Genomic DNA, 20,984 nt, shown 5'->3' on the forward strand with positions numbered 1-20,984 from the left:
GGGTAGGGAAGGGTCCAACAGGCTGCAGCCAGCGCCAGCAAGAGCGACTTCTCCCACTGTAACCCTTCCTGTTCAGGGGAAATTAAATATTTAACCACTGCTTGCATTATGTGCTCAGTATTACGTTCGCTGTTAAAGGCTTTGACTGTATTGTCTAAAGAATTAAAAAGCCTGCAGATACAAAACCATGTACACGGCCCCAAAGATCAAGATCTCCTGCAAACAATCCACTGGGCTTACGGGGCGGGGGGGGGGGGGGGGGGGGGGGGGGGGGCGCGCGTGCAGAACAAGCCAGCCAAAAACCCCAACCGTCAACGTCAGCTGTTGGCAAGGCAGGGAGGGATTTTTTTTTTTTTTTTTAAATGCAGGTAACACCAACTCTGAATGTCATGTAAGACCACGGCTCTTTTAAACTCCAGAAGTTATAACTACTTTTCCATTTTAATCTTTGTTTTGTGGGAGTGCACAGCAAAAAGCTTTCAGAGTATTTCACATGTATCCATGCACCCTAACCTGAAATGCCATTCAAGTCTCTAGAAATACAACCAGCAGTTAGTTGTTAAGAGTGTAAATGTTCTTTTTCCAATGAGTCTTATGAGTATAACAATATTTTATTTAAACAGTCTTTAACAAAGTCAGGCCTTACAATGGCAGTGCTACAGAGTGACTCAGAATTTCCGTACAATTGTCTACAGTATAAACTACCAGAATGTCAATTTATACTGTACACACTGCTGCAAGCCACCATGTTTAAGAGGAGTATTTTTAGTGATCAGAACAATATTTTTTTCATGGTACATTGAAGTTTGTAGTGTTTAATAGTACATTTTGAGAACATAACTCTGAAATATAAGGGTATTCCCTTACTTTCCCCCATTTTTCCCTTTAAAATTCTATTTAGATCTAGTGTAATACAGAGGTCATCAGAGCAATTGGTTAAGGCTGTTCAGCCTGGAGAAGGCGAGGCTCTGGAGAGACCTTATAGTGGCCTTCCAGTACCTAAAGGGGACCTACAGGAAAGATAGGGAAAAAAACTCTTCCGTAGGACCTGTTGTGATAGGACAAGGGGTAATGGTTTCAAAATAGAGGGAGGCAGATTTAGATTAGACATCAGGAAAAAATTTTTAGAATGAGGGTGGTGGAACACTGGCACAGCTTGCCCAGAGAGGTGGTGGATGCCCCATCCCTGGAAACATTCAGGGCTAGGTTGGATGGGGCTCTGAGCAACCTGGTCTGGTTGGAGATGTCCCTGCTCCTTGCAGGCGGTTGGACTAGATGGCCTTTAAAGGTCCCTTCCAACCCAAACTATATGATTCTATGAATTGTTTTGTACTGATTCAGAAGACTTCTTGAGAAGTTAATTTAACCAGAATTTGTAAAAAATAATTATACAACATTGCTCTTGATACTTGAGTATAATGAATAATGACACAGCATAGAAAGTCTTCCAGTACTCAAACAGTAGAGCAGGTGTCACTTTCCAGTTTCAGGAGAAATTATCAGTATTAGATTTGTGATCTTAGTTTATCTATATTAATGATTAGATACTTGATTTTCTAGTGTTGATGACTAGGGTCTTAAGATTCAGTAAGAGCTAGGAAGAATGACAAGATACTTGAGTCTGCAAGCAGAAACAGTGACCTTACTTCCATTCCCAGGATCTCCATTACCATTTGCCCCAGCCACCATACTGGTTTGGAGTATTTTAACTGAGCACTAGTACTGCAGTGTGGGCTTACCTAAGGAAAAACAGCCTTAATTTCCCTAAGTTAACAAAAGCTACAGAAGTCACTCAAGAAACACTACGAAAAGGAGACACTGACTAAGATGATAATTTTTGGAATGTAATGAGCAACAGTTCCTGACTGGAGGAACTGAATTGACAGGGTGTGATCTCACTTCCTCCCTTCCATATCTCAGCATTAGATGTCCTCTTGACCCCTTAAGGGGTCCTCGTTAGCTTGCTGTACATCAGAAAGCTCCCTGGTTATAAGTCTATTCTCTCAGGCCTCTCTACCACTAGCTTCCAAACCAGCCCCTTCAACCTAAGGTGAGCACAGGCCATAGCCCTTTGGATACCTTAAAATAATGTAGGTCAGCTTAGATACACGTGTGCTGCTTGTCACCCTGGGATGATGTACTCCAATTTCAGAGCATATTGCACCCACTCTTACATTGCAGCGACTCAGTCATCTAAGACACAGTCAGAACAGGCTTACAGTAATCTGCAGATCTGCAACAACAGAACAAAGTTAAAGGGACAAAAATGCACCAAGATTAATTTGAGTGAAAAATCCCACCTCATTTTAAGAGAGGTGGAAGCTACTCAAGATGATGACGTTTGATACATAATCCCTTCTACACTTAAGGCAAAAACTGATCAAAACTCCCGCTTGGTACAGCTCCCTAGGAAAGGGATCACATAAAAACCTGCAATCCTTCTATACCAGGGATGGCTAGCTAACATCTTGAAGCCACCTTAAAAGATCAAGCAGCCCCCATGTGGCCCCACCAAAAGCTGGGCTGCTGAAGGGGAGGAGATGCTAAAATCTAGGCTAAGCCTAGCAAGATCCATTGTTTCACCAGCAGCATCACAGAAGTAAGGCTGTATTGATATAGCTTCTGCATACATTTGGCTCTGTTTAGTAGAATCAGGGTTTACAGCCATTCCAAGCTGGGAGCCCTGACCTGAGTACTTGCCTTTTTTAATTTAAAAAGCTTTATTTTCCTGTTGACAGAGATCAAGATGCCACATGAACAGGAGATGTCAAAACTATGTTGAAGTACCATATAAATAAAACCAAAGTATCTTAACATACTTCTGAGTCAGACTGCTTCTTGGTTACAGCTTTTTAAAGATGAATCAGCAAAGTCTGTAACAGAGCAAGACCAGCCTGTTAATGCTTCTTGTAGTGGTTGTTTCAAATCCTGAAACTTGATGTGATAACAGCATTTCATAGGTGCACCAGAGAGTTTAAACATTATTTTTCTGTATCATATTTTGCTAAAGAAGCTTACTTGGGTCTATTTTTGCCTTCTCTATGAACATGCAGTCTTGATTTTAAAAGCTGGACCTGACTGATGATCAGAGTTTTCAGTTTTGTGCTTCTGAGATCAGTCTCCTAACTTGGAAAGGAAAATTCCTCTCAGAAAGTGGGTCAACTCCTTAGCAGTTGATCGTTAAACATGAAGAGATGAGCAGAAGATGACGAATATCAGCGGCACAGTTTTTTTCCAGTTTTTAAACTGCAGAACTACTTCCACTCTGGCTGGAAGACTGCTTGTGGGTCTACTCACAGGTGGGAACCAAGAGGTCGATGGCTACAGCTCAACTGATTTTTGTTTCCTGAAGTAGTGGCAACTCTATTGTTGCAACTAACCAGTCTAAGCAAGTATCTTAAGGAAATATTGCTTCTTCAGGATAGCTTTAAATGGCTTTGATTTCTGGCATATAACTGGGCTAAAACTAGTCACTTTCTACTCACTAATCATCTGAATTTTTAGTGTTTATGGATTTTTCAGTTGTCTTCAGTCAGCTGTTTTACTTGATTAGACCCCAAGAAGGACCTTCCTTTGTGGAACAAGAGATAGAGAGAAGACCCAAACCCTAGCACCATGACCACCCCTTTGAGCAATAGTCAAGCCCACACCAATGAATCAGACTGTCTTCTAAAGCCACACTGCTGTGAGTACCTTATTTTGCTGTGAGAACATTATTTTGCCAATAAGGTTCTACATAATTCTGTTCAGCACTTTTTTTTCCCTTCCCATCATCCAAGTTGAGTTTGTGCTAATGCTCCTGGACTGATTCCAGAAAGAACACTATCAGCAGTCTGGGATAAATCCAAACCACTTGGAAGGGTACATACAAGGCTTGAGCTATCTCTTATCAACAGGTACCTTCAGAGTTCGATCACCTCTTTGTGCTACCTGCTCCTCTGGCTCCAAACATGTCACAAATGGAGGACTATCACAGCTTCATCCTGTCATTAGCATCTGGGTCAGTCCAACAGTGCTCCTACATAAAACTAAGCAGTAACAGGCAACCAGCAGTCAACTCTACCCTCTCTCATACAAGAGCTGTGATTCAACAGGTTCCAAACGAAGCTGCTTTTAGTCAATATGAGTTCATATTATCCAGCTCTTTAAAATCAGGTCAGTGCATTGAATCAGCTCAACGAAGGCTCAAATAAGCACCTAGGCAGCCACAAAGGTGAGGTAGAACCTCTTCAACTATGACGGATGAGCTATTCTACCATTTAGCTTTAGTGTGGTACTTCATTTTCTAAATAAAATGTCAGAAGCCCCTTCCCTCCCATTCCCTTTAGCCAAGATCACCACCTTCACATAAGCATGCTGCAAGAGTCCTTCTGTCAGTTTAAGGTTAAAGAGCCATCAGGACTCAAGCAGCTGGTAAGGAATCCCACTGCTGACAAGTATCTTCCTCTATTATGCCAAAAGGCAAGAGTACAGTGCTGAGTTCAAGATGTGGCTCTTAGGAAGGTACCAGAAGGTGAATTAGGACTGAAGCTTTTCTGTAGGCTTCCTAGCAAGACAGTCTTTGAGTAGAGCATATTTCTTTATGTGGAGGAAAATAAAGTGACTCTTGCCAACAACAGCAACAACGTCACAACCAGAGTACTCAGACTCGTGTCTGAGAAAGCAGAAAGGGAAGACTTTCCCTGTTTTAGGTGACAACCATGTTTCTAGTGAACTGAGAGTCAACTTCACAAGTATCACGTTGTGGTACCTGGTAGACAGTGCCATTTAAAGACGAGCTGCTCTTTCATATGGACCTGTTACAGCTTTAGAGCATTCATGCACTAGAAAAAAGATTTAGCATCCACATGACATGGAAAAATTAGGATGGTGACACATATGTCACTGAGTCACAAGTAATAGGGGAGGAGGTTTTACTTGAACTAGAGCAATCAGGAAGTGCTAACCCACATAGGAGTAGGTCTTCCTTGACCGAACAGCAATACTTTAATCGTCAGGGAGACAGCTGCCTTCAGTGACTGCAAGAATCAACACTCCCAGAAGGGAAGAACAGCACCTAAAGCAAAAACATTTTACAAGGTGTGCAGTGGCCCCAGCCACCTCACATACTGCAAAAGCAAGTTCATCTGTCCTATACATAGGTATCTGCTGTTTAGCATAGTGCCCTGTATCACACACCATTCCTGTAGTGTTTATATAGTAAGCTTAAAAGACTGATACAAGTATTTAGTATTCCTGAGTTTAGTTCACATGTTCTTCTGTTTGGAAGACTGAAACTTCTCCTTCCTTTACTCAGGACTGCCAGAGTCTCACCTTACCCACCGCCCGCCACCTACCAACCATCTTTTTCTGCACGAGTACTGCTGGCAGCTGAGGGTGCCTCGACACCCAAGTGGCAGACAGCCCCACTGCTAGAGAACAGGTGGGCAGTAGGGAAGTTCTCACTTGGCTCCTTGAATGAGCATAGGGTACAACATGGAGAGGAGAGGGGAAAAAAAGCAAAAAAAATCCCTACACATACACCACACAAAACTAGACTCTACAGCAGTTTTACATTTAACCAAGTAATTCATTATTATTTCCAATATGCTGCAGAAGAGTGGATCAGAACAGTGAAGGGACAAAATCATTAAAAGACAGCAGTTTTTCTAATCTTGGGTTGTACATATTCTTGCATTACAACAGCAATCACATACACAACTACATTCCTTAATTACCTACAATATCTTGTCAGTGATTGTATAGCCAGGCAAGGGAGTGAAGAAACAGTTCTGTTGTACAGCATCCCTGCACTAACGTTAGGCAAGAACTGCAACAAGTACAGACCAGATGCAAGCTGTCCTAGAGTCTAGCATCACAGAGAATGTTTTCCGTATCACTCCAGTCACCTCTGCAGAACTTACTTTAATCTGACTTGGTCTCAGTGAGAGTTTGGTCTAAAGGTAAATACATTTAGTAGTTCTTCCACTGATTACAGAAATATTACCATGGGTTTCCCAACTTTGTTCTGCAAGTGTTGTTTACCTGCCCTAATGAAGAAGGAGCCTGATTTGCTGTTAAACAACAGACCTATAAGAGTGGCACAGAGTGTACACATATAGTGCCTAATGAAGACATAAGCCACAAGCTAACTAATAAAATTATTTTAATAAGCTATTATTTTTTGCATGACAAATTTAAACTGTAATAAACCATAAGAACCAAGTGACAGTATCAGTGAAAAATTGTTTTACTACTGTCTAGAAATGCCATTCCATTTACCATCTGTGCTATGCTATACAAAATGTCTCTCCATCAGAAAACCAAGGAGGGACAAGTAACAAAAGTACGCAGGAGAAGGGAACTCTGCAGTCCAGGCCATTCATGCTTTCCAGTGGTGGACTACTGGACCCCACAGGGAGTAAGGGAGCTGCTGCCTGCAGCACTGCAGAACTGCATACAGACATGCAGCACACACCCACACCCAGCACTGCAGATCAGCATCAGCAACGCTCACAGAATGCAGATACAGCCTCAGTGCACTATTTAAGGACAGATACTGCAGAAATCTGCACCTTGTTCTTTTTTTAGATTACAGAATATGAAACTAGTTTAACGGTGAAACACTAGGATCACTCAGAAGGTAAGAATTATCATCCCGATAAGAGAGAAAGAGCTTTCATTTCTTTTCCCAGGGCACCAAACGCTGCTTTCTCTGAATCCTCTCTCCCTTACTGGGCAGAAAGGTGGACGAGGGAAGGAGTTTCCTTTTCCCTTAAGGCCAATTAAGAGCAACATTAGACTTACATTTCAAGCACATAATGCTTGAATTCAAGACTTAATGCCACGTAAAGGGGGAAATGTTGCTGTCTCCTCATCTCTTTCTTAGTCTCTTACCTCTGCTCCATCTTGGGCACTTGTCAGACCTTTAAATAAACGCATGTAAATCACCAAAAATCAGAGTAAACTTCTTTTTCCCTTCCTTCCATTTTGGAAAACTTGTGTTGGGAGAGTTGAACCTTCACAAAGAATGGTTTGACTAAAATAGGAGCAAGTAAGTCACAGACATACACAGCCAGAGTCATCTGCTTCCATTGCGAGCTTATGGATAAGTCAGGTTACCGTAACTTCATGTTATATCCTTGCAGTTATTTCTGTACAACACTGCTGAGACAGCAAAATTAACTTTTCTTCCCCATCTTCACTTATTATGAGGAAGGTGCAGGCAGGAGAGGGAGAAGAAAGAAGGCAAGCTCTGCATCAAGTGACAATAAGAGTTACCTTGGGTATTGCGAGTATGCTACTGGTAGCTCTTTTTGTGGTAGAACAGGCCACCACACCAAGACTGAGAGTTCAGTCCTCAACTGAAGCTGGTCTACATAGCTTTAAACTTTCAGCATGACACAGTTAAAGAAGTTTTCTCTTAGAGGCTTCATGATCTCTTTAGCGGAGATACTGGGTATCGGGTTATCAATACCTGCATGTCACTTTATCTAGGCAGTTACCTTGGTCATTTGAGCAGATATCAAAGTGCTTGTAGGGGAGGAAGGGCAGGAAAAAAGTGAGTTAGAATAAAAATCCACAATCTATTCTTCTTACACTAAAGAAAAAAAAAAAATTTAAACAGATTCCCCCCTTCAGACACATAGGCTTAAGAACGATGTTCTTCTAAAGACCTGTCTCAATCATATGGGAGCCAAGGGGAAGACAAAGAAAATTTGGTCCTGTATTCAGTACCTTTCCCATTTCTACACTTAGATATTTTTATTTCAGATAGAGTTTTACTGAAACCTGTAACTCAATGCATTTAAAGCTGCAGGTGTCAAGACAGTTCATGTTATGCACAGCCTGCATTTTTCTCCCTACTAGTAGGAAGTAAACAAGCCCAAGGGAAAACAAAAAGCCTGTCAGCCCTCCAGCAGACAGAGGCATCAGATTAGGGCATCTGTGATCCAAATGCCACATGGGGGCAGGGGAAAGTGTGTAAATTGATATTACACTGCAGGGCAAGGTCAAGAATGTACCCTCCAGGTAGCAGCTTGGAGCAGGGTGAAACTCATTCTTTCAGCTGGATAAGCTCCCAGTCATACGTCTCCTGTGCCCTTAGTTTTAACATATTTTGTTTTGTTTTCCTTGATTACTCAAGATTACTTAGCATATGCAAATATGCTTCAAACTGACCCAACTACATGCATAGTGGAAACTTTTGCCTGATTATAAAGATTTTGTAATTACAGTTATCAGGATAGACAAAACTGCTTTACTAGCCATAAAGATACCATGGAAGTTCAAGCCTTGCTACAGCATAGCTTCATAAACATCTGATCTGAATAAAGATTGCTCCTACTGGACTACATGGATCCACTATCATTCTCCAAAAGCTCTCTCATATAACACTTACTCAGACCAATGCATCATTCACTGCAATTTTGTTCCTTAATGCCATTTAGCTACAGGTACTATTGCTATTCGCAGCATCTAGTGAGAAGATTTTGCTCATTGTGTTCATACTGATGCTAGAGACATCTTCAGCCAAGAGGGGCTTCATGAGCCAGACCTGCCTATTATGAAAGGACGAGGGGTAATGGTTTTAAAACAGAGGGAGGTAGATTTCGACTAGACATCAGGAGGAAGTTGTTTTTTGTTGTTTTTTTTTTTTTTACACTGAGGGTGGTGGAACACTGGAACAGGTTGCCCAGAGAGGTGGTGGATGCCCCATCCCTGGAAACATTCAAGGCCAGGTTGGACGGGGCTCTGGGCAACCTGATCTGGTTGGAGATGTCCCTATTCCTTGTAGGGGGGGTTGGACTAGACGACCTTTGAAGGTCCCTTCCAACCCAAACCATTCTTTGATTCTATGAACACCACTGTACATGACAAGAAAGTGCTTAGATTTATTACTGAAGTACTGCTCTCATTTGATTAAGAAGCAAACATTCAAAATGAGCACTGGCTAGGCTGACCAAGAAGTACATCTTCAGATACTGAAGACACTTCCCGTGCTCTTCACACCCAGGGGTGCCACAGCTCCTTGCTGAGTACAACTTCCCCTCTGCTGATCGATAGCTAACACCTTTGCTCTTGACACCGCGCCCTTACACAAAAGGAGAAAGTCAGTGCAAACCGACAGGCCGTGATGTAGGTTCAAGAGAGGTGCAGACTGAAGCAGAAGACAGACAGACAGAGGAAGAAGGTGCCACTACCGGGCCCAGCCAAGAGCAGCAGCGGCAGCGCTGTGCCGGTCACGGTTCCTCCCCCCGCACCGAGGCACCGCTCCTGCCCCCCGCCGCTCCGTGCACAGACGGGGCAGCCCACGCGTGTCCTAACGAACACCCCGCCTCACTCTCAGCCCTCAACCTCAAGCGCCGGCTGCACCTAGAGCGCAGATAACCCAAATCTCGGAGCGCACCTCTCCTCCCTGCACAACGCCTCCCGCACCACCTCTGCCGCTCGCCGGGGCCAACGTGTTTCCCCCGAGGCTGTCACCCCTGTCCGGGCGGCTTCCTGGCCACCGAGGGCGACAAGCGCACCCCAGGCTGAGAACACTGGCCCTCCCAGCACAGGCTTTCGCCACAACCGGTTGTAGAGCCGACAGAAGAGGTTAGGGAAAGAAGAGTAAAGACACCAGAGAGAAGAGGGAGGCCCCGATGTCAGTGGGTAAGCGGCAGCTACTCCCCCCACCACCAAATCAGGACTCTTCCCTTCCCAGCCCCGGCGGGCCGGCAGTGACCAGATTCCCCCGGGAGAGAGGCGGGAGAGCGCGGAGCCGGCGGCGAAGGGAAGGGGACAGGAGGAGGGAGAGGGGCTGAAGGGACGGCAGGCAGCGGTGGAAGCGGCAGGCAGAGCGAAGGCGCAGGCTGGAAGGAGACCCGCTGCGGGGCGGTGCCTGGCGCCGCGGGAGGGAGAAGGGGGGGAGCATGCGATGAGCGCGGTGCCGTGCGGGCAGGGAGCGGAGCGCGCCGGGGACGGCTTCCCTCGTCCCGCCGACCTACCCAGCACCACGCAGACCACGTCCAGCGCCACGAAGGGCAGCCGCCTCCTGTCAAACATCCTGGCAGCGCCGGGCGCCCGGCGTCAGGCGCGGCGGCGCCTCCTCAGCGCGGCGCGGTGACAGCCTCGGCCCGAGGGGCGGGAAGGGAGGCGGCAGGCAGGCAGGGAGGGAGGGAGGGAGGGGCTCAGCCGCGGCGAGACGAGGCGCTGCGCCCCGAGCCAATGGCGCCCCCCTGCCCCCCGCGATCCCGCACCGCCGCGGCCACCTCCTTCTCCTCTCTCTCCGCCACCCGCACTGCGCTACTGCTACCACTGCGGCGCCCACCGGGGCTTTAAGGCGGGCGAGAGGGTGGGGGCGGGCGGGCTGGCGGCGGCGGCTCCGCCCGCCTCTGCCCGCCGCCGTGACGCCCCACCCGGCGGCCGCGCTCCAACGGCAGGACCGGGCCGGCCAATCGCGGCGCGGCACCCGCCCCGCGCCATCAGGGGAGCCCCTCGCCGCTCAGGCCGCGCCCCGCTGTCCGCCTGCCCGCCGCGGGCGATGGCTGATCCTCGCCGCCCGCTCACCCGGCCCTCAGCGCGGCTTCCCCCCGGCCCCACGGCGGGGCCCGCAGGGAGGGAGTTGCCGGGGCGGCCGCCCGTGCTGTGCCTCCGCCTGCCCGCCCGGCCCTGTCCGGAGGCGATGCGGGCCGCGGCGGCGGAGCGTGGCCTGCCGGGCCCCCCGCGCGGCTGCGGGGCTGACAGGCACGGGCGGGAGGGGCGGCGGAGGTGCTCGACCCCGGCCGGGGCAGGGCTGGCCAGGAGCCTCTGCTGCAAACGCGGGGACTCGCTTCTAATTTTTTTTTTTTCTTTTTGACAAGAAAAAAAGCTGCTCCCACCTCTGGAAGAGTGTTGGAAAATTGCAAAAGAGCTGAGAAGCTGAGTTTCAGCCCAAGCCAAACCAATCTTTTTCCGTGTGAAAAGCTTTTATTTGGAAAGAAAATCGTGACCAACACGAATAAAATGTTTTCTGCATAACCGCGTTTTTAACGGCGTTTACCACAAAGCAGACAGCTTTATTCACAAGTGCTGTTGGTGCTCTTGGGCACAAAGTTATCACTCACTCCACGGAGTGCATCTGTGTTTTGTCCTACGTAATTGCAGCTGGGATGAGTGGAGCTTCCCACACTCGAGGCATCAGGCATTAACTTTTCTGCCTATTTCTCATGTATTCCACCCTCTAATTCTGTAAACAGCTTCACTTTGCATTATATCCTAAAGGCTGAACAACAGGTTTGGCAGATCAACAAGGGAAACAAGTTCTTGAGGTGGAAATGCCTGGCTGAACATGCAATATCTTCAACCATGCTGCTTAAAAAGGTACATAAAGCAGTGACATATAGAATATATAGAGAAGCTCTACGTAGCAGCCTATACAGGAGTTCCTGATTTCACCTGAACGCCTGAGAAGCATCCCAGCTATAAATCAAACTGGGCAGTTCTAGAGATTAGAACTACCCTTGATTTCTGTCGCTGTAGTATCATTTACACAGTGCATCTTCCTGTGCAAGTATTTTAAGATGGTCTCGTGGAGGTAGAAGTTCCAGCATTGTCTTGAAGCACAGAAAGTAATGGAACAGATTGGATCACAACCTGGCAATGAGAAAAACTGGGCTTATCTTTGTAAGAACTGCCGCTGAAAGAAAAATGTGCAATCTGCTGTGCTCCTCACAAAGCGGGGATTGTTCACAAGGTCTTGAATCAGGAGTAGATAACATCCTCAAAATTGCAAGATGGTTAGAAACACCAGGAGTCAAGCAATGCAAACATTCCATGCACAATTGCCGTAATTGCTTGCTTCAACCCAGAAGTGTCACGTTAATCTTGTTCAGGCTAAACAGCAAATAGCTCCCCTAATCCACACCCCTGTGCAGTAAATTAGAGACCGAAGAGATTGCGCTAATTTAAATGGATCTCTTCCCAGAAGAATGTAAGCAAGATAGTGATTACATTTAAAAACACCTGGAAATTGGGCTGCAGCATCACAGCAGTCACCAACAAGAGAAATTAATCACACTTTATTGTCTTGCAGTTTCTACATCTCTGTTTCACCCTTGAGACCTAGCTTGCCTGAGGGAAGAGGCATCTTTGCAATCTTCTGCCAGAATTCAGGAAAGAAAGCAGTCACCCGGTTCCTCTCCAAACTTTCCATTGCACAAGGGATGTGAGGCTCGCTGTTGCAACCCTGTTCCCACCACTCTGCTTGCTGTGTCTTGGAAACCCCCAGCTGAGCACCGTTTGAGGGATTAGGTTAGCACTGCATTGTTCTAGGCTTTCTGCAGGCTTTTCTGGGCCTTCATATGCGAACAAGTATTAACCACGGAAGCATGCCAACCCAAGCACTTTTCAGCCTGAATTACCACTCAGATTAGCAAAACCCTACATTACTTCAGGGCTGTGTTAGTACAAGTACTGCATCTTCAGATACGTTGTTATTTTACACACAAAATGATGTTTTGATGTAAAACTGAAAAGAGAAAAAGAAAAAAAAAAACCCTGCGTGCCTAAGCACCTTTAACAAATAATAAAATCTGCGGCAGCAACAATGCCCAAGGTAGCAGAAATGGCAAACTGATGGTGCTTGATCAGAGACATCTGGAGAAGCACGTTCCTGAGGGGATGGAGGATTTTTTATTATAAACACAAATAGAAATCACATTCAGCATCAGTTGGAGGTTTGGGGGTTTTTTAAGTATACAATACAAATATCAGAGCTTCTAAAAATAATTGTTCTCCTGCTATTGTTAGAGTTTTGTAGTATCTTCTGACTTTGTGGCATTTTTCCTATCTAGGCTTTGCTTGGTATCTGTCCCTTGCAGCAAGGCGCTTAGATGTCCACCATTCTGAACCACCATAGTGACCTGGTGATGTCAAGTCATATCCAGTCATATGCTTAGCAGGGTCTGTGCTAAAGAACATTTTTTAACTGGGACCTGAGTAAAATGAAGGCAAAAGACAAAGCTTGTAAGTTATGTTTCATCCCTTCATTAAATTTACATTTTAAAATAGTCTAATACTATTATCTAGAATTTAGACTGTCCTAAATATCTTCCCCTCTCACCTATTCTCTTGCTGAGTATGGTTATTTTGTTGTTTTCTTTCCTTTTTTTTTTTTTCCTAAATTGTATCTTTTTGTTTGTTTAGTTGAGGGCAGTGAGCAGCAAAGAACACCAAGATGAAGTTAAAGGCCTGTTCATGTCCTTCTTTTCTTCTGGTTCTTCTAGAGATAGTGATCTTAACTGTTTTGCTCATCCTCCTTGAAAGTTTTGTGTCTACTAGGATTGAAGTCGCAGGAAGTTTACTATTAGTCTGTAGTGATACTTGTATGATAATTAATTAGTACTGACCCAACAGGACTCGTAACTGCAATTAACATTCATATAGATCAGCAGCTTTAGTAAATGATGGGACTTTCCCAGGGTTGTTTCTCTGTAGCTTGATCTGGGGTGGGAGTCAATGGCTCTGGATGAGCTGTTACCCGTCAGGAAAGGAATGAGGGGGACAGGGTAGACAGTTCTGGGAAGCCGTCCTCCGGGTGCTCAGTGGAGAGATCACCACCGACCAGAGCGCTGGGAAGGCTGTTAGGAAAGACATGGACAGCGATCTGTCAAATATCATTATGACACATTCCTGAATGCCGGCAATCCCACATCAAAATGGATAAGTAGAGGCAGGAAAAGCTCAAAGGAAGGCAAAAAGGATTATTAGAACTTGTATACAACAGCTGAAATGCAAGAGAAACAGAAGTTGAATGGAATTTTTCAACATGGAAAGGGAATGATGGGAGAGGAAAAGGCTTTATAAAGTACTGATCTATAAAATGATGAAATGTGTGGAGGTTAAATGTGTAACAAGTACTTTGTATCAGTTAAGAACTAGGGAGAATCTATATAAAGTGTCAGACAACAGGAGTCCTTTACCTGAGAATATTGTGGAATTCATCACCTCGGGTGGCTGTGGGACGCAAAATTGGAAAGAAGCCAAAAGACACTAGGTAAATTCATAGACGATAGGTCCACTGTTAAACTGTGGATCTCAGTAGTTTAACAAAAATCAGAACTTCTGATTGCCCACATTTAGAAATGTCTACTGGGGAAGGGTTATTCCGCAGGGCCTGTTTCTTAAACTCCCCCTAAACATCTGCTGCTGGGCACTGCTGCACAGCATTGGGCTGGATGGACTTGATCTGAATCAGGTCTTCGTATGTTCAAAGCTAGTCAATGGCCATAGTGTAACACCACAATATACATTAGTAATAATTAGCAGAGATTAAATAGTTCAGACTTGTTTGTAATGTTCTGCCAGATTCAGACTCTGCAATACTTTTGTGTGGTTATTTAGAATTTATCTGCCAAAACCCCTCATGCAGTAAGACCTACAGAAGAGGACCAAGGAGGAAAGTCTGCCACGGTGGCCTTCTTTAATTTCTCTTATAACATTTGTCCAGGGCATAGGATTTGCGCCCTGCAAAATTACCCATGCCTCTACAGGTAAGTGTTGAGATCTGGACCTCTGAAGTCAGTTGACTGCAGAATTCCTTGTAGAATTTAGATACCACCAAAATATCTTAGCCTCATATCACTTCTTTTGTTTGGTCTGGGCATTTAGTTTTTTTCTTTCTTTTGCTCCTATACCTCATGTTTGTTTGGTTTTTTAATAAGGGAGCAGTGAGCAATAAAGAACATTTATATTTCTAATAAACAAAGCATGAGGAGTTTCCTGTCTTCTCTCCTTTAAGTCTTTTCCCTTTAAATCCAGTTGATACTTGTTCGGGTACTTCACCCCCACATCTCCATTGAACTGTGCTGCCTATTCACCAAAAAGCTCCTGCTGTCAGGCTGACTTGAGATTGTCACCTATGACGCTCCACTCCTTTGCTCCTGGGCAAGTTCGAGTCCATGAAGGGTTCTGCTAACTTGGTTTTAGGTCAAAGTTACAAGAGCATTTCTGCAACAGCCATGAGACCTGTTCCAGTAGAAAAGACAGGTTATTTCTAAAGATTAGCCACAGAAATAAAGAATCAAGCAGAAATCATGAGACAGCGTAACTAACATAAATTTAATATTCATACCCATATAATTAATGAAGATGCACTAAACCCCAAGTATACAGCTTTGTTTATATATATTTAATAGTATGTATCATGCAGCCTCAGAAGATTATACAGTATCTTCTAGAAAACACACTTCAGGCTACATCTACACAAGTTAATTAAGTGGGGCTAGCACACATGAAACAGGTACTGGCACATGATTGTCTGTACTATTTATCTGTGAGCTCACAAATGGTGGTGTTCAGCACTACCTAGCACAGGCCAGAGAGCATTCCCCATGGCAGTTTTGCATGCAGCCATGCTATCTTGACAGGAAGAAAATGCAGCTGTGTGGCCATCAGCTATGCTCTAGCAGTTGGCCTTAAGGCTAAGAAACTGACCCTGTTTGGTCTTTATTGGATTTTATTATTTGTTTCAATTACAGATACGACTCTGAAGAATAATAGATTCTGAAAGAAAGAATGTCTCAGGGGCACTCACAAAATGTTCATGGCTGAGTGAAACTTTTATTAAAAAAGTCTTACAATTATTGCAAGTTGGAGTGATTTAGGGGCTGCAGTATTTGCGTCCTCTGGCTTCTTATTTCCCCTCTCTCATCTTCCCTTCTTGGTCATGCTTTCCAGTCAAACCAGCTAGCAAAAAAGAGGTAGCTCTGGCAGCTGTGGGAATCTCAAGAGATTAACTTCAACAGGGTAAACCAGTTGCGCAGTGAAGAATTTGCCAATGATGTATCAAGGGCACCCAGTTTTGACCCATCACACACCTAAAGCAGTAACTCAGCCTCCTGTGCCTGGTTCTGTGTATGTTTGGATATCCACATATCCCCTTCAACAGATAGAAGATAAGCTTGAAGGAAAATGTGTGTCATTGCACCTCTTTCAGGTACATCTCCATGTGCTTCCCTGGCTGATCAAAGCTGTGCATCCAGAGTGTGGCAGCTAAGGACAAGCTCCTGCTGCTTGTCCCTGCTTGGCGGCAACAGTCCCACCCATGACCTCTATGCTTTAAACATGCAGGAATCCACATGGAAACCATTGCAAGGTAGCTCCCAGTCCTGTACCACTTCAGGATGGCTTGGATACTGGTAGAAGTACCAGTAGAAGTACAGCATGGGAGCAGACAGAGGCAGAGTTCTGGCGAGAAGGTAGATCTGAGGTTTTTTTCCTGGCCTTACCGTTATGCTCCTGCTAGGTAGATGAACCATCTGACTGCTGCCCCCTCAGTTCCACATGTCCTGCTAATTTATGTTTAAAAGTCTTCAGAACATCCAACAGTACCTTACCATGTGCATTTTCTAACACAGTGAGTTGAGCCTCCAGATGTTACTGTAATACTCATAAGTCATATTCATCCAAAACCACTCCAAAGCTAATGCCAAGCTAATATAACCAGAATGGCTACGCAAATATGTCTGTAGGGGCCTTTTGCAACATTTTTAGTAACAGTATTATGCTGTTACTGTTGTCAGTGTTGCCTTTGAGCTCCACAAATGTGTGTTGGTTTTTTTTTTCAGTGCCACAGATCCAAAGGAATTTATTCACAAATTCATAGCATTTTGTTGTTGTTGTTTTCTTAAGACATTATAAATATATTGGATAAAATTCAACCTTCGACACATTTCATTGCATTGATATAATGCAGTTACAACAGCCTAGCACATAAATAATTGCAACAACAAAAATAAATGATGAGGGGGCTTTGAAAGAGAAATAACAATAGGCAAAATGTCACCAAAACCTTCAGGCTAGCAGAATCAAAGAAGGCAAAAAGAAACCCACTTCAGTATTGATTGTGGAGCATGTTTATTTCTTTCATCTCTGAATTACTCTTCACAGAGCACGATCAGGGTCAAGTCCTGCTCAAAACAAAATTAAGGGTGGAGGAGAATAAATCAGCAGATAATTGCAACATTAATTATTTAGAATTCCTCTTCAAATAATTATGTGAGGATTTGGGTCTTAATACAATCATTGTCTAATGAAAGCTTTTGCCTCTCCATCTTCTACAAAATAGTACTTGACTCCTTGAAATAGTCATCAGAGCTGAACACAAAAAGCCACAGCTGGAGCTGCTCCAACATACAGAGTGTTCAGTTACTGAAATCACTTCCTCTTTGTTTGCGTCCTACACACTGAGCAGGACACATGGGATATCACTTTGCTGTCCTGTCCCTTTACATGGATTCACCCTTGTGCCAACAGTAGGTTCAGTGCCTTAAGGTACAAGTCAGTGGCTCCTGTAATCTATCGCCAGAGCACAGAATGTCCAGATTATAATTAAGCCCTGACCCTTGGCATTTACTTTTACTACAGTAATACTGAGAGGCTCCAGTAAGATTGAAGCCAATTGTGCTGTGTGCTGTAGACACTCACAGCCATTGACTCAAAGACCTCACAGACTAGGGTGAAAGAAAAAAGGTATTATTTTCCACAGCAGCAAAAAGAGCCTTAATTTTGCCATTGTTCTCCTTGAGGTATTAATCCCAAGAGAGACGAGGAATAAACCTGTCCCATATGAGTCATCTGTGCAGACAAAAACATAAGAATATACTCTTATCTCCTGTTTTATCTTTCCCTTCAACATTGCTGCTTCTTTCCCAACTAGAATAATAAGAATAAAAATAAGAGTGAAGTCAGCACTGGGCAGGGATGTTGTAGTGTCTGGAGCAGCAGAAGCAGTGGAAGCAGGCCGGAGTCTTGCTTGATGTGCTCTGGCTCCTGTAGTCAGAACAAGCACTTGGCAAAGGAGAGGAGAAGGATTATATCTGTCAGAATAATTTTTATGGGACCCAGCTCTTCCAGAGATTGTTTCAAATCCATATAATGCTTTTGAGTGCTAATGCTTGCACTGGGACATTTGCATTAGCAGATAAATGTGCAAGAACACATTTCCAGGCATCTGCCTAGTGACTGCACATCTGAGCAATTTGCTGAGACTTGGTCCAAGGTCCATGAGGTCCTTGGGCTCCTGAAATGACTTCCAAGGTTTGTAATAAATTCTGCTGCTGAAGTGTACTGCAGTTAAGCAATTCTCACATGATAGAAACAATGTGTGGTGCACTGCACTAAAACCACTCTATGTTATTTTAACTTTTCAGTCTTTGAAAGCGTTCAGAAAGGAACACAAATATACTGAAGGAATTCATACCTCCAGATGTTGTGAGAAAAAGAAGAAAACTTGGGATGATGCCCCCAAATCATCACCCTCCCAATACAAGAACAGGGAATAACATAATACTGATCTTTGCTGTACTTTGTATTAGCCAGAAGCGAGGAAGAGTGTAGTTGTGAAGGTATGAGCACTCCCCCAGACTTCCAGGGAGCCCTCACCGAATTGCTTATGTCCATCCAGCCAGGTCCATATTTTTTTAGCCATGTCAGAGGAGTGAGGACTTGAATGTGCAATGCCACAGGGTTAAGTGGTGGTGTCTGGGAAGGAGGGGTTTGTTTTCAGGCACAAAAGACATTGCAGTGTTTTTAAGTTTCCCTTCCTGGTGCACACACCAGCTTGCGTCAGAGTGTGAGTCAACAAACAGGTGGTGTGGGCTTTCAAGGAGCCTGGGCTGGAATGGGAATGCAAGCCATGAGCTAACCTGTACCGTGTGCCCTGTTTGTTCCCTTCTGCCAGGAGGGGAAGACAGCACTGCTGTACTGCAGGTAGATACTGTGAAGATAAACATCACAGAAATGACAAGAGACTTGGTATAGATTCAGGGCACAGATCTAGTTTGTTCCTTTCTCTAGTGCTATTATTATAAAATTCACAAATAATAACCCATTTTGAGTCTTAGACAGGAGTTTTCATTCAGTCATACTTAGGATAAGCACAGCTGCTAGCTTTCAAATGCAAACCCAAGCTACTTTAGGTATATCCGTTAAGGTACCAGTGCAGCAACATCAGCAATAAACAGCTGGGATAGTTCCTCCTATACACAGCATCTTACAGACCACACACAAGTGATGCAGATCCATGCAAGTATAAAAAGCCAGTGTGACAGCTATCTTGTGCAGTATAGATTTTCTGGAAACAAATACCAGAGCATAGCAGCGTCATCATAGAACCCTTGCACAAATCAATAGGGCAAAATCTGCTCACTGTGTACATACTTTATATGATGAAAGCAATTAAGAGGCATAAAAAGGCCATGTAGTTCCTAAAAATAGGCAAGTGGGGAGTATCCCATCCCAGGCTCAGCAGCTGGCAGAGGGTATGTGCAGCAGTCATTCATCATGACCCTGATCTTTGTTTTGCTTAAGAGCCCGTGAAGCGTGTGATAAATTAACTTAGATTGGACCAGCCATGGCAGGTTGGCAGAGGTACCCAGGACCGAGTATGCTTTTTATTGCCCAGTTACCTGTAGTATTAAAAAAATGTTGTAACCAATATAGGTGACAGATAAATTCTGAGTGGTGTTTCACCACTGTACTTCTGTGCCTCTAGAATAAATGCTAAGAGGAAAACTATAAGCAGAACTGGAAGGGGACATAGTAGAGACAGATAAAGGCAGGTCTACAGAACATGTTAGACCCCGTTAAAAAGTTACGTGTGTGTGATAGAGTCCAGTTCTAATATTACATCTGCTAAGTCTGTGCACAACATGATTTATTTTCTGTCGTTTATACTATCCTTGTTTAAAAAAAAATCAACTAGTTTTATAAAATGAAAAAACACAGACTCGTTTAAAAATCAGACATCAACTCTATATAGTAAAGAACCCCCTTGACTTTATCCCATTTAAAGACAGCTGCGAGAAATGGTTCTGTAGGGCTGGTAACGAGGAGATCTCTGAGAGGCTGTAGCTTTTGTTCTAAGTCTGCTCCGCACATGTTATGGAAAAGAAGGGGTAACTCAGCTTCCCAAATCTCTCATCTTCCAGCTGAGTGCTTTTACTGCCGGACATGGGCAGGACATAACCTGTCTGCTTCCTGGCTGTCTTTCAAGGGACAGTTAGGTGTGCTCTGGCTATTGCTGCTCAACCAGAATCAGCAGGTGACAAAGACTGGAGAACCCCAGGTTTTTGCATCTCACTCTCTCTCACCTGTGAGGTAGGCTCTGAGCACTTTTGTGACTGCACGGATGACTGTAGATGCCTGCAGGGCTGGGTCACAGACATTGTGAATATGCCTATGTGCCGATAAAAAGTCTCTTCGACATCTAAGACTTTGTGAATCTGACTCAGTAAGGACACTATCACAGAACTGTCAGTCTTCAGCCCTGACCCTTCCTAAGTGCATTTCTTTAATCTTACTCATCTTTGCTGAGACTTGTTTGCTCAAATGCTCAATCCAACACATGTAATTGTTTGCAAGATGGGAAACTTCCATTTTCTCTGCAGCTTGCTTCTGGCACAACCATGTAATTGATTTTTCTTGCACTTTGATCATTTGCAATACACTTGTAGTTAAATATCTCCTTTAAAAGTGTGTGTGTGCACACACGCACATGTGCATACCTGTATTTATCAGATTAAATTAATCTATTTTAATTGCAATTCAGTTCAGCACTATACTTTAGTGTAAGAAGTAGGAAAAAAAAGCCAAGGTGTAGCAGACAAATTACATTTGTAAAAAGGAGGGACCTTCTGCCAGCAGTGCAGTTCACAGGGTACCTGGGTCCTAAGCCTGCAGAGAAAGGGGTGCAGCTCTGGAGGCAGAGACAACTGCCAGTGGGAAATGCAGAGGCATCCCCTGGCACGTTTAGTTAAAGCAGAGCGCATACATGATTTTATCAGTGTTGTTAGTGTTTGGTCTTGTAAGAAGCATTTCGAAATAGAACCCCAAAGGAGTACTGCATGCACAGCGGTGTGAAGGAGTAAGAAGTGGGGGAGCCTCATCTGAAAGCATCAGAGAAGTCAGTGAGTGCAAGAGCTGAGGCGAAAGGCTCAGTGGGTTGCTCTGATAAAGGAGGAGATTAGTTTAAATTACAG

General features: G+C 44.4%; 1 protein-coding gene across 2 annotated transcripts in view; it reads right to left on the reverse strand.

Annotated features, from left to right (window-relative positions):
* The window catches only part of PLPP1 (phospholipid phosphatase 1), a 65,631-nt gene extending 55,356 nt beyond the window's left edge, over positions 1-10,275 (reverse strand). Inside the window, exon 1 of one of the 2 annotated variants that reach the window (XM_086769810.1) lies at positions 9,972-10,275. In XM_086769810.1, the coding sequence (XP_086625936.1) occupies positions 9,972-10,029 (58 nt within the window). In that variant the 5' untranslated portion in view covers positions 10,030-10,275. The remainder of the gene's footprint in view (positions 1-9,971) is intronic. The other variant, XM_086769809.1, reaches the window with a different exon arrangement.
* Between the last annotated feature and the right edge of the window lie 10,709 nt (positions 10,276-20,984).

The sequence above is a fragment of the Chlamydotis macqueenii genome, chromosome Z, assembly GCF_036417535.1.
Source record: "Chlamydotis macqueenii isolate bChlMac1 chromosome Z, bChlMac1.mat, whole genome shotgun sequence".
Classification (NCBI taxonomy): Eukaryota; Metazoa; Chordata; class Aves; order Otidiformes; family Otididae; genus Chlamydotis; species Chlamydotis macqueenii.